Raw genomic sequence first — 13,095 nt, forward strand, 5'->3', positions numbered from 1 at the left:
CAGCCGGGAGCTGCGGTAGGTGATTTTTTGGGGCGGTCCCTGTGCGCGCCCGCAGTTGGCGTCCGGGGGGATCGAACCCGGGACCCCTCGGAGGGGCGCGGTGGGCGGGGCCGGTTCCGCGCTTGCGCTGGCCCCGCCGGGCCGCCGTCCGACACCCCCCCCCCCCCCCCCCCCCGGCGGCGCGGGCCGGGCGCTCGCTGGCGCCGGAGGAGGCGTCGCCGCCATTTTGGTGTCGCTGTCTGGGCTCGGCGCGGGGCCGGTCGGATGCGGCGCGGAGGAGCCTGACGGTGAGGAGGAGCGGGAGCGGCGGCGGGGCCGGGCCGGGTGAGGGGCTGCCGGGGCTCACGCTCTGTTCTCCTCTTCAGCGGCGGCTTCTTCGGCGCGGAGGAGATGGATTGCGGAGCCCGGCCGGGCGGCGGCGGCGCGGCGGGGCAGTCCCGCGAGTACAAGCTGGTGATGCTGGGCGCCGGCGGCGTCGGCAAGAGCGGTGCGTACGGCTCCGCCGCCGGAGGGGGAACCGCGGGGGGCGGCCGGGGCGGGGCGGCCCTGAAGACCCTCTGCTGCCGCGGGCGGGGCCGCCGCTTTCCCCTCGGCGGCGCGGGGGGCTCCGCAGGCAGCGCCGGTGGCGGGAGCGCCGGGGGGTTCGGCGGCTGCTGGCGGCACGTCTCTGGCCCGAAGCAGCCCGGTTCTGGGCGCTCTCCCGGCCCCCCCGCCCCGGGATGTCTCGGGAGCGCCGTGTGTCATCGTCTTCCGCGTTTTGGCTGCGTCCAGCTTTGTTTCTGAAACTCGGGAGTGCTTTGTTGAGGACGAGGGTGTCGTTTCCGAGTTATTTCAGCTATTTCTTCTACCATGTTTCTTTCAAGTCTTGCACCGGGTATGGTTTTATGTTTTGCTGTTAGTGAAACAATGTGCTCAAGCCTGTTGTGAACCGAACGCTGAAGTGGCAGATGTTTACTTGTGCAATTGTGTCTCTGTTTTTTGTTTCCAGCCATGACCATGCAGTTCATCAGTCACCGGTTTCCAGAGGATCATGATCCCACAATTGGTAAGAAAAATAATTTCTTTTCTCTTTGCTGTTCTTAGCAGGTTAAGCTGTTGTGGAAGCCACTGCTTTGAAGTACTCAATTTTAAAAAAGCTATAAATGTGGCTGTAACTTGATTTATTTATTCAGAGGTATAATAATAATTATAAAATTATTTATTCAGAGGTATTAAGAGTTCTGAGATTGCAGTGAGGGCTGCGATGTGTATCCTGTGTTTTAGATCTTTGATGATTTTCCTAGCATGTACATTCAACCCATGCACTATCTATATTTGTTTGTATGTTGGCAGACAAGGATGAAGAACTGCTGATAAGTAATTATTAGTTGTCTATTCAAAAAATCTACTCTCCATGCTTCAGCTCAGCTCTCTGCTATTGATTTGTCAGGCCAAATTGCGCTCTGTGTTTTAGAAATTGGGAGGGATGAAAGTGCCTAATGACTTGCTGCCTATTTTTTGCAGCATGTCTAAGACAAACCTTAACCAACAGTTACACCGTCAGTGGAAAAGTGGGAAAAACAGCTTCTTGTTGAAAGTGGACTGCTGTAGGTGGGAGTGGTGACTTAGAGGGGCAGAATATTTATTGTCTTTCTGTTAAGACAATGGCAGTTGGGAGTGGCCAATTCTTCTCTTGAATCATGAGTATTTTCAGGCTTTGAGAAAAATGTAATGCTCTTACTCTGTGCTTTCCACCAAGGTGTCCAAAATGAACTTCTAGGATGTGGCCACGTGTCTGTCAGGAATAGCCCTGTACAACAGCCTGATTTTAGCAAACAGTTGGGAGGATACTAAATCACACCAGAACAATTAAAAACTTAATTTGTTGTTAAATGAAGATTAGTCTAATGTAGTCTACCAGATTAGGTTCTCCTAGTGTAACATTCTCTTTGTGAATTGATGACTAATGAGTATTGCAATTGTATTCCAATTTTGTCCTTTCCAATGCGCCATGAATTCGCAGAGGATGCTTATAAAATACGAATACGCATTGATGACGAACCTGCCAATCTGGATATCTTGGACACAGCAGGACAGGTATGTGAGTAATAACACGTGAATTGGGAGGATCTTAAGAGGTCTCTAATGGTCAGGTGTAGAGGCAGAAATTCTCTAAAACGGGGGTTCTCAACCTTTCCTTTGCCATGGACCCCCTTTAAATACCTTTTGTGGCCATGGACCACCAACATTTAATTCAAGATTTAAAGCACTAGACTGCATCAAATATTTATTTCGATTTTCTCATGAAGGGTCTTCAAATTTGGGGAGAAGGGGAAATAAGTTGATCTGTTAATGCACTAACTCCTGTTACGATATCTTTATTGCAATGATTCCATATGAATTTAAAATGGCATCAACACTCTTCTTGCTCAGATGGCCCATTTTATGGTATTTTAATGTGCCAATTCTGAATTTGATGCCAATTTTTGCCTTAAAATTTGATTTTTGCCTTAAAATTTAATGAAAAATTTTTACAATTCTTCTCACCCCCCCCCTTTGTTTGTCTGTGTTCAGTCACCATGTGTTTTTGTTTATGGGTTCAGAGCCACCACTTGGAGGAACAGACTTCAGCCCCGGTGTGGCCCTAAAGAGGGCCATTGGGTTAAGAAAATGTCTTTAAGAGAAAAACCGCCTAGTTAAAGTGGGTCCCACCAACCAAACTAGCACCGAATATTCTAGCGCATCAGGGCAAGCGTGGGGGGGGAGTTTGAGAGGAGCACTGAGGGGAGGGGGCTGTGGGGAAATGAGGCGCAGTGCTTGCCGCGGGCCAGGCCAAATGTTTCCAGGCTGGATGTTCCCCAGCCCTGCTTTAAGCCTTCACGGACCCCTGTGACGACATCGCAGCCCCCCAGGGGTCCGCAGAGCACAGGTTGAGGATCATGGCTCTAAAAGTATGCCTGTCTTTTCCTCCAAGTTGTTTTTTGATCTCTTGTACTTACAAGCTTACAGCATCTGTACCATACTATCTATGTTTAAGCAGCCTCAGACTGTACTCGAGCTTCGTGCGCCGCTTCCTCTGTTGCACCTTGCTGTTTGTGATCAACAAGCAATACGTACTGTCTGATAAATGACATGTTGGTATGATTTCTATAGCGAGGGAAACTTGGGGTTAATCCTAAACATATGTACTATCTTGTCCTGTATGTAACAGGACGAGAAATAGTTGGCCAGCTTGTTTACAGAGTTCCTATGGAGCTGATATTGTGTTTCCCATTCGGAACAAACTAGAAAGTCATTGTATTTGTGCAATTGAAATGTAATTGTCTTGTTTCTAGGCAGAGTTTACGGCCATGAGAGACCAGTACATGAGGGCTGGCGAGGGATTTATCATCTGTTATTCAATCACAGACCGGCGCAGTTTCCATGAAGTACGTGAGTTCAAACAGCTCATCTATCGTGTTCGACGCACCGACGACACTCCTGTGGTCCTGGTGGGAAATAAATCTGATCTGACACAACTACGGCAGGTAAATGGCACAGAAGAGGCCCGCAATTACAAGCTATTTCTGTTGTAAAATGCAGTAATACAAGAGGTTATACTCCCTTTCTTAATTTTTTTGCATGTGTACTATATATAGTAAGTTGAACAGTAGAGAAGCACTTGTTTAATCAGGAATGTGTTGAATAACTAAATGCATATAGCAAGCAGAAAAGTAAAGTCTTCAGGCTGATGCTTTGGGTGTCAGCTGCTCTTGGGCTTCTCTTTTTTTTAATTCCTGAAAGGAGATACTGTCAATAGTTATTTAGCATTCTGTAAAACACTTGCAGATGCAAGTGTGCTAAGAATGGACAGGTAATAATGGAGAACTTGGATAAAAGTGGGGAAAAAGGGAAAATTACTTTCAACTTAAGAAAACAGTAACTAACATCTGGGAAAAGAGTTTGAAGCTGAGCTTCATTTGAAGGAGATGTACTTTGGAAAACAAGTTCCAGAGGTGCTGTTTGTATACCTGGAATTAAATGAATTTTTAGAGTGTTGTAGCAGGAAAATTGTGGTAGCTCTGGTAAAACACCCATGCCAAGAGATGTATAGGATGAAGAGTGGGTGTTGCGTTTCTATGGCCTCAGCAATAAAACCTTTTTGGTTGGGTACTTTGTTTGGAAAGGTTTTGCTTGGTTCTGGGAAATAGTGTGACAAACATCATAGATTTTGACCAGGAGAAGGAGATACCTTTAGCTTACAAACTGACAAGTGCTTGTGTTGGGGCTGCCGACTGCTCATGATAAGCAACTTCTAGATTAAGCTCCAAGAGAAGAATATTCTTTCAGAGGACTTTGTTGTTCCATGAATGTCCAGAGAGTCTCTTGCAGATGATTGCGTTGCTGGAGAACAGTGGTATGTGAAAGAGAAAGAAAAAAAGGTTTGTGGTGAAAGATTTAGAGGTCAGTGGAAATGAGCTGTTCTGGAAGTGAGAGGGTGCTTGCACAGTTACAGAGCAGAACAAGAAATGGTAAATAAATACACTTACTGATGGGCTTTCTTGACAAGTGTGAACTTTTTTTTTTTTCCAGGTCTCCAAAGAAGAAGGCTCTGCTTTAGCACGAGAATTCAACTGCCCTTTTTTTGAAACTTCAGCTGCATACCGTTATTATATTGACGATGTGTTTCATGCTCTCGTGCGAGAAATCCGCAGGAAAGAAAAAGAAGCAGTAATGGCAATGGAAAAAAAATCAAAACCGAAAAACAGCGTGTGGAAAAGACTGAAGTCACCGTTTAGAAGGAAGAAGGATTCAGTCACTTGAACAGAGAGAATTCCTCTGCAAAATAAAATAAAACCTGTGAACAGCCATTTGTAACCAAAGCAGTTTAGTGACAACATTTTGACAGCATGTTTTAAACCTGGTGGGACTTCATGAGGGAATGCATAACTTTTAGCAGTTGTTTTTGTTTAGAATGATATTCCCTTAATTTTGGATATTTAACTTAAGACACAGTAACAGTTGTACTTTTGTTTGTTGTCATTTTTTTACTGGATCCAGCAAATGTTGCTTGTGTGTCATTGGTTACAAATGCTGATAGGTTTATGTCCCTGCACTTTTGAATGTTTGTCTTCAGTCACTGTGTACTGGAAGCTGAATTGTGTAAAATATTGCTGAAGTTCTACCCAACCTAACTTAATTAATTTTTTTCCTAGTTGTTTGCACAAGAAAATTTTGCTGCTCTCTGGAGCAGTGACCCACATCACGAGAGGCAGCTTGTTGAGGTCGTGCTGAAGAGGCGTTTACAGAGTGTGTGTCCTGACTCGCAGCCATGGCTGCGTGTAGATGTCATCGAACAGAGCTCTGCTAGAGCTCTTGGGTTCTCATTGAATAGATTTTTTTCCAGCAGAAGTAGTGTGGAATACTTGTACAAGTTTTTCTAAATTACCAGTTAATCAGCAGTGTTGTAGGTGGGATTCAAAACAAGTCAGAAAAAGCAAATTATGGTTCCTATGGCAGCTGTAACTTGGCAACGGTGCATGAATATGTAGCATTTTCCTACTGTATATAGCATTTACTGTGTTGCCATAGCGTGTGTAATGTAATGATACTGTAGGTGCTGTAGAAACCACAGCTTTGAATCTTCTGACTTGTTAAAAATCACAGCTGTAATGGTGCGCTGGCTTATTTATTTACATTCAGTTTTATGTTCTTGCCTTAAAGGAGCCAGTATCTTTGTTAAGTAGAAGTCTCTAACATGGTCATTTCAAATTATTCTATGAGAAGTATTTTGTAAAGAAAATGACTGATACTGAGGTATCTGGGCCCAGAATTTATCTCCCTAATACTGGTCAGATTCTTCCAATGCAGTCTTAAAAAGTAGGATTGTGGTGCCGTGGAAGGAAGCAGTTAGCTGGGCACAGTGACATTGTGACAGGTCCTGTCCCTGACCTAACCTGTGCAGGCGGCCCAGGCAGCGCGGGTGCAGGTTTTATGCTCAGTAAAGAGTGATTTGGGTGAGAAAGTGCTCCATACATAGAGATATTCTCTGCTTTCAAGCTGATTTACATATATGTCGGTTGTAGAATTTAAATCCATCAGAGAGACAGATGTCTGGTGTTCCTCTTGATTTTGTTTAATAATAGAACAAATCATAGGTAACTCAGACATGATCAAAACAAGTTTCTCAGAGAACTAAGTGCCTAGAATCTTTCAGTTTAAGAATGAAAAAGCTTAGTAGACGAAGTGTAGTATAGCTTCTAATATTTTTCAGTTGTGTCAGTAACTATGTTAATCTTACTGATCAAAAATCAGATTTGTAATGTCAGTCTTAGTGTGCTGCATGTGATGGTGCAGTCAGTAGTGCAGTCAAACCTGAAAATTCATGTGTAAAAGGATTAGTACAAGAAGTGAGGGTAGCAAATATATAAACTTAAGCTTTTTTTCTTGCTAAACTCCTTATTGCTTAAGATACGACTGGAAATTCTGTGCCTGTTGGTTTTAAGAGTATTTTCTTTGTGTAAGATTTAAAAAAACTTCTAAGGAGAAATTTGGAGAGGGTTACATCTTTTTATTTTGTGGCTGAGCTAAACATTTAAATTGGTTTCTGTTTCTCACTTCCTTCCAGTGCTCCAGTGTTACTCAACACTGGTAATAATCACACGTATGTTGTTTGACAAAGGCTGAGAATAATGCGGATTGTTTAGAATTTAAGACCTCTTTTATGTTAACTTTGTGAGCAGTTGTGTGCATCTTTTCAGTAGTTACTGGTTTAGGACTGGAAGCCCTCCTAATCAATCGTTGTTGGGTTAAATGCTGTCTGTAACTTGGATAAAAATCCTAGGAAAGCCATCTAGCAGAAAACGTGAGGGGAAGGAGGGGGCAGCAGCTGAGAAGTTGCTCTAAAAGCAGTCGCTGATTCTGTCATTGTAAAAATTATTTCAGACCAGTCTTCTGGAAATGCTGAACAGGGGCCTGATGGTGGTTACAAGTTTTCCCTGTGCTTTTCCTTGATACAGTAAGTTAACATAAAATATTAGTCAACTTCCTACAGTCAAAGTTTTCAGATAATACGTAAAGGTAACCTGTCAGCAGCACTGAAAGCTGTCTGGGACTATTTTCACCTTTAAATAACTGATGTCTGTGCCTTATGTGATTCCTTCAATGCAATTTAAGTGTTTACTAATGCCTTTTGTGAGCCTGTTGCTTATAGAATGACATCAGAACAGCAGCAAGCACTTTTTTTACACAGTGTTATTCAAAGAGTTTTATTTTTGTCATGTATAAATTTGTACACAGAATTATTGTTTTATTTGACACAATATATAATTTTTAATACAAGCACTTGGCAGTTGATGTTTTGATCTGTGGTGTCTAGCATGATGGGCAGAAGGCCGTTCAGCCCGAGAGTGCTCGTGGTGTGTTTGTAAATTAGTTTGGAAAATGCTTATCTTGCTCAAAAAAAAAAAAAGGAGTTGGTAGGTTACATTTAAGTGGTGCAAAGCCTAAAACAAATCTGTAATGGCAGTCAGGTGCTGACTCTTGACGTGTGTTCCCTTAGGGCTTCCCAGTGACCTGTCTGCTGTGAACAGTGTCGCCTTGCTCGTGCTCCTTTTGGTTTTTATCCTTTTTCGGAGTTGATGACATTCCTTCCTGTTCCAGGACAGCTCTGCTGAGGAGTCACAGGTGAGATACAAAATACCCAAATAACAGTTCACCAGCTGTTTCACCCCTATCTACTTAATCCTTTGACACACACAGAGCAAAGGTCTGGAACCCAACTACCTTTTTCTAATGCTGTGCTGTCACTGATGGTGCTGCTGCTCCTGTTACTGTGGGTTGGGCCGGTTTATCCAAAGTCAGTGTGTTAAAGTGTATCAGTGACAGGTAGCAGTTCTTCAGTAATTTTGCTACATCTCTGTTGTGTTCTCCATAAATACAGGAAGCATGATTTAGACCAAAAGAAAAGGCTATTCTTGCATCTTTTTTGGCTACATGGCTTTCAAATGTAGACCGAAACAAATTAACTTTGCAGACGTTCATACTAAAAATTCATACTTGTGTAGGTGCTGTTGTAAGATCCAGAGATGCCTTAGGGGAAAACCTCTAATGACCTTGCTAGAAGCAGGTGACTAAGAGCTTAGTTTTTAGGCTTCTCCCTAGAAATTTAGAAGCTGTTTCAGTGGTGACCCCTTTCTTAAGGGGCATGAACAAATCTGTGGAATGAAAAAATTCCTACCACTGCATTCTTCCAATTCTTTCTCCAGCGTGATTAAGTGCCATTTATCCGTCATCTAAATAGTTAACAGGAGTGGGTTTTTTATATAAAAGCTCACCGTAATGGAGGCTGTGTAAAAACTACCTTATGGGTCAGAGAAGTGGGTACCACTGCGTACTGGTTGTCTGGGTCTCTGAGAGATCACACAGGTGTGAAATGTGTGGGAAAAGAGCTTTTCAGTATTTCATCTCCCCGAGGCCAGGCTCAAAGGCATTTAGGGTTGTAATTACCAAGATCTGCCCACAAACAGCATGTGCATCGTCAGGAATGAAGAAACCTCAGCTAAGAAGGGTCTAACACTGTCATAGTCCGCGTGTCTGTGTAGTTGAGCAAGCTTTGCTGTTTACTGTCTGCATTGAGTGTACTAAGAAAACATTTCATATATTCTGTGGTGCTGGTGCAGGTTTACTTTGTGTGATTTTATTACAGGAATGCAGAGCTGCAATGCCTCCTTGCTGTTAAGAAAGGTCAGTCTTTTGCTGAGATAAGTTGTTTACAAAAGTGCAAAAGTGGTAAAATTTAAGATATGTGGAGGTTAATTACACGTAACTGAGAACAGGGGGAAAAAAAAAACCAACCCACAACCCTGCCAAAATTCCTGCTGAATTAAAGCAGCAACACTTGTGTCAGAAGAGTGGAGGAGTGAAACAAAATACTGCATAGAAACCAGATCGTTGAGATCTGGGTTATGGACAGCTTGCTGAGGTGCTGTCTATTTTACACTTTTTTACAAATTTTTTTTACGCTGTTTTACTATTTTTTTATAAATCTGCTTGCAAGTAAACTTAAAAGACTTCAGATGAATGCTTCTGAGCTGTCCTTTGTTCTCCAGGGCAAGCAGCTATCTTCTAGTTTGCGCTTTGCCACAGCAGATGAGCAAAGCTGGAACGTTTCCCTTGGTGTGGGCTGAGGTCATTTCTTCCAGTGAGTCTGTGCGTTACATTGACAGAAGATGCACAAAAAGCTTCTGACGTGAATTCACGCTCTAAGGGCGAAGCCACTAGATGGCTGCAGTGGAGGAGCTGGTTACCACTGGCTGGCAGGGAGAGGTTCATTCTGACAAACGCTTTCTTTACTAAAAATCAGCTTTAAATCCTGCGTGTGGTTTGAATGTTCAGTGAAGAAATAAACCCTAGAAATACAGAAAAAACTCCTCTGAAAACTACCAAAACTCAGTATTGAGAAACATTCCCTTAGGATGACTAAGAAAGGATGAAAAGGAAAAAAATAAAGCTTATTACGTGGCCTAAAGATAAGTGTATGCATAAACATGGTCTTGTTAATATGCATGAACCAGTAAAACCAGTATTGCCGTGAGATCTCAAAGAACACTTGGATGAATTTGCTTTAATCTTTTTTTATCTTGTTTGCATTTTTTTTTCTTTTTGTTTGCTGTATTACAAATAACACAGTGCAGCACTTTGAAGAAGAGGTGGACCAGTTCTCCTCTAGAGTCATGGTAGGAATTTGGAAATGCAGATGTTCTCTGCAGAGAATGTTGGTAATAGCAATTTTTTTAAAAAATTCTATAGATTAGTGATGGCCAAGACACTGATTCAGTCAGACAGTATCCAATATGATTAGATGATACTCTGTACAGGACTACTGTTGGATTTTTCTGTCTGGGCTGTGCAGGGGCATCTTTCCTGTTCAACCCTTTTACACCTTTTTCCCCACCATTCCCAAACTTCATTTTTTTTCACCAGGCCTGTTACTGCTATATTACTGTAAGAAAAAAATTGACTTGAGAGCATCAGCTCAGGCTTTGAGCTGTAGTGTGTGGTAACATGTTGATTTTTCTCCTGTCTACACTTGTGGGGTTCCTTTCAGAGACATAAACTTATATCCTAAGGTATTGACAGACATATTTCTTTTAATTATAAGAATATTTTAGTACATAAATCTCAGTGTTGTAATTCATTCTTTTAACAGTGTAATGCTGTGAGACACTTGGTATTTGCTAGATTTTTCTTTGCTGAGCTCCTGTTCGTCTTGTTACGTTCGTTAGCAGGAAGGAGTCAGACAAGCTTTTACATTTTGGCTTCCTGGCTGTAACCTGAAGTTTGAATTTTTATGTCTGTATATTAACGTTCTGTTCAGAAGCAAAAATCAAGGTGGTGAGTTGCCTGTGATAAGTTGCATTTCTTACTTAAATTTTTTAAAAGTCAAGATTATGTAAACTTGAATGTTCCCCAAATAATTTTGCCTGTGTTTTTTGTTATTTTCTGGGTGCAGATGGGTCCAGCCCTTCCCCTTCCCAGCTGAAATGAATGTGTCCTGAGTATGTTGTGACTGAGAACACACCTCACCCTTCTCAGACCAAAGGTGCTCAGCATTCCTGTGCCTCCCTACAGCTGCCCCTCGGGAGCCTGCTCCCCGTGCCCTCATTTACTTTGGGTACACTGCTAATACTTTTTTTTTTTCCCCCAACAGCTGCTTTTCTTCAGTGGTAGTGGGATGTCCCTAAGTGGCTATTGAGTCCTTTGAGATGACTAATTCCAGGACCAGATTAATTAATATATTGATGTATGTGATACAACTGGTTTGGCGTTGATGTAGCATCTAGAAATTGTTTGTATGGGCCCTTCTGTGTTGGGAGGAAGGGTAGAACTGTTGTGCAGTGTAGTGGAGGTAAAGGGGAGGGTTGTTTGGGGTTGGTTTGGGGTTTTTGGTGGTTTTGTTTTTTTCTTAGCATCGCCTTTTCTGCCACTTCCTTCTGTTTTACTGATTTCTTGGTGTGTTTTTCCTTTCCTGTCCCGTTTTCTGTTTGGCCCGACAGAGAGAGTATCTCCCCAACAATTCTGTACTTTCTATTCTATTCTATCTCCCCAACAATTCTGTACTTTCTGTGGCACAGAAGTGACACCGGGAGTTCGGACACCGCGTTGCAGACGTGCGGGCAGGTGCTGTGTCACAGGCCCGGGCTGTGCCGGTGCCGTGGGCTCCGCGAGGGTCTGCCTTGGCTTTAGACAGCAGAGATGACTTCTGAAGTTTCGACGAGACCAGCGTTGAGGCTGGGGGCCCGGTGGTCTGTCTGATGTGTGGGAATGGCTGGTTGAATGCTGGAGATCCAGTTCTTGCATGTTAATGAGGGTGAAATAAGGGTGCTCCGAAGCCCCTCAGAGGGACCCGTCTGACAGCAGCTTCTTCCCTCTTAGCACAATCCCCCGCGCTCGAGGCACAGAAAGGAGCTGGAGCTATTCCTGACCCGGCCTGCTCAAAGGAAATACCGAAAGAGCGTTGACCCAGCGTCTGCCATCAAAAGTGACTCTCATTGCCGTGGCAACACGACTCGCTCCTACCGGGAATTAGGTGAGGCAGAAGCTGTCAGAGGAGGAGAGACCCAGTTGTGCTGAAAGCAGTGCAAAATCCTGCTGGTTTAAATGGCACCAGCACCCAAGGAAGGTGGGAAGAGAGTCAGAGCTGAGCTTCCATGCTCTCCACAAAACCATTTCTTTTTTCATGGTTTGTCAAACCCATTCTGTTTTCTTTTTTTTCTTATGCAAATTCTTTTGTTTCTGTTTCAGCTGAATGGTGTAAGAACCTGAAACGGCATGTTTGTTAAAGGCATGCAGTAGTAGATGCAGAAGCCAAGCAGAGAAGGATGAAGGGAGATTTTCTTTCACATCTTGCACAATAAGTAGAAAATAATCAGCAACTGTGCGCTGTGGCTGAGCAGTTTTAGCCAAGTGCTCTAGTAACCGCGGTGGTTACCATGATAAATAACCGAGTGGTTAAACGCTGTGATCAGTCACAGTGCAGAGAACAGCGTGATTAACGGCGAGCACCGGCGTGAAATAAACTGCCACGTCTTGAGTCGCTGGGCGTTGAGCAGGGGGGTGTGCACAGGTCCTGGGGGTCGCTGCCTGCGTAACCGCAGCGGCTTCTGGTGGCTCGGTGTGTTCGGCACCTTGTCTGACTGGAATTGAAGCACCAGAGCAGGAGTCGGGTCAAGCTAATTGCAAATTTCATCTTTATCCTGGAGTAAAGTTGGAGAGAGTTGGGTTTTAGTGTCAGCTGTGGGGTATTTGTGTTGGAGAAGGCGTGCGAGGCGCTCCGGAGTGCGCTTCGCTCGGAGTGTGACACCCTCGCCTCTGGTGTAGAACTGTGTGAAGAGCTGCAGCACTGGCCACGTTCCTTTCTCTGGGGCATTACACGATCTTTTTGTAAAGCTTGAGCTGAAACTGCTTCCTTGAAGACGAGCCCTGCAGCTCATTTTAAGGACTGAGACACCTAAAACGCCTCCGGAGGTTGGTCCTTTGCTACGTGGGAAGCTCTCAAAAGGAGCGAAGTACGGCATTGAAGTGCTGGCTGTGGTCTGTGTTGCTGGGGAAACACAGCTCCTGCTCGGTACGATTTGGCATTTTCTAAAGACGTGGCTTTGTGCCTGGCAATGTTGTCTGTGTGGTGCTGACGGGAGCTGCAGAAAAACAAGTCAGAGAAGGCAGATCACTGTCCTTCAGCAGAGGCTGTCGCATCTCACAGAGCGAGAGGACAGAAGTGCTCCTGGGGAGCTCGGTTTTGACTAGGAACCCAGGAATGCTTTTAAATTACAAATATTAGAGTCAAATTGCTTCTTTTTCTGCCCATCTAATGTCTTGTTTTTTCACCTAGATTAAATTTAACTAATGAATATCCACTTATGCCAAATTATAATGCTGTGTAGATAACTGAGAGTTTTTGTGTGCGCTAACGCTTAAGTACTAGTGTTACACTGCACCCTGTTACTTTATTTCTTTGAGGTTTGTTTTGTGTATGCTTTTCCTGTGAATTGTCATGGCAGAAATGCATGTTTTTAGAAACAAATTCCTGAAGTATTTTGTATAGTCCTGTATGTGTGGCCTGCGGTCAAACATGGC

The 13,095-nt window shown here is 43.8% G+C and overlaps 1 protein-coding gene and 1 long non-coding RNA gene across 3 annotated transcripts; both read left to right on the forward strand.

Annotated features, from left to right (window-relative positions):
- Positions 1–182: 182 nt before the first annotated feature.
- Positions 183–7,299, forward strand: RIT1 (Ras like without CAAX 1). The gene is made up of 6 exons (XM_074853549.1): positions 183–287; positions 366–487; positions 989–1,045; positions 2,003–2,076; positions 3,315–3,506; positions 4,552–7,299. Exons 2-6 carry the CDS (start codon positions 391–393, stop codon positions 4,780–4,782), a joined length of 651 nt encoding a protein of 216 aa, XP_074709650.1. The 5' UTR covers positions 183–287; positions 366–390; the 3' UTR covers positions 4,783–7,299.
- Positions 7,300–8,346: 1,047 nt separating this feature from the next.
- On the forward strand, positions 8,347–13,042 carry LOC141936510 (uncharacterized). 2 transcript variants are annotated; one of them, XR_012626751.1, is made up of 5 exons: positions 8,347–9,695; positions 10,472–10,561; positions 10,670–10,762; positions 11,395–11,548; positions 11,764–13,042. It is a non-coding gene; the product is annotated as an uncharacterized LOC141936510 (long non-coding RNA). The 2 variants fall into 2 exon arrangements; XR_012626750.1 differs by lacking the exon at positions 8,347–9,695 and having other exon boundaries at positions 9,709–10,561.
- The last annotated feature ends 53 nt before the right edge of the window (positions 13,043–13,095 follow it).

This window comes from Strix uralensis, chromosome 32, assembly GCF_047716275.1.
Source record: "Strix uralensis isolate ZFMK-TIS-50842 chromosome 32, bStrUra1, whole genome shotgun sequence".
Lineage (NCBI taxonomy): Eukaryota > Metazoa > Chordata > Aves > Strigiformes > Strigidae > Strix > Strix uralensis.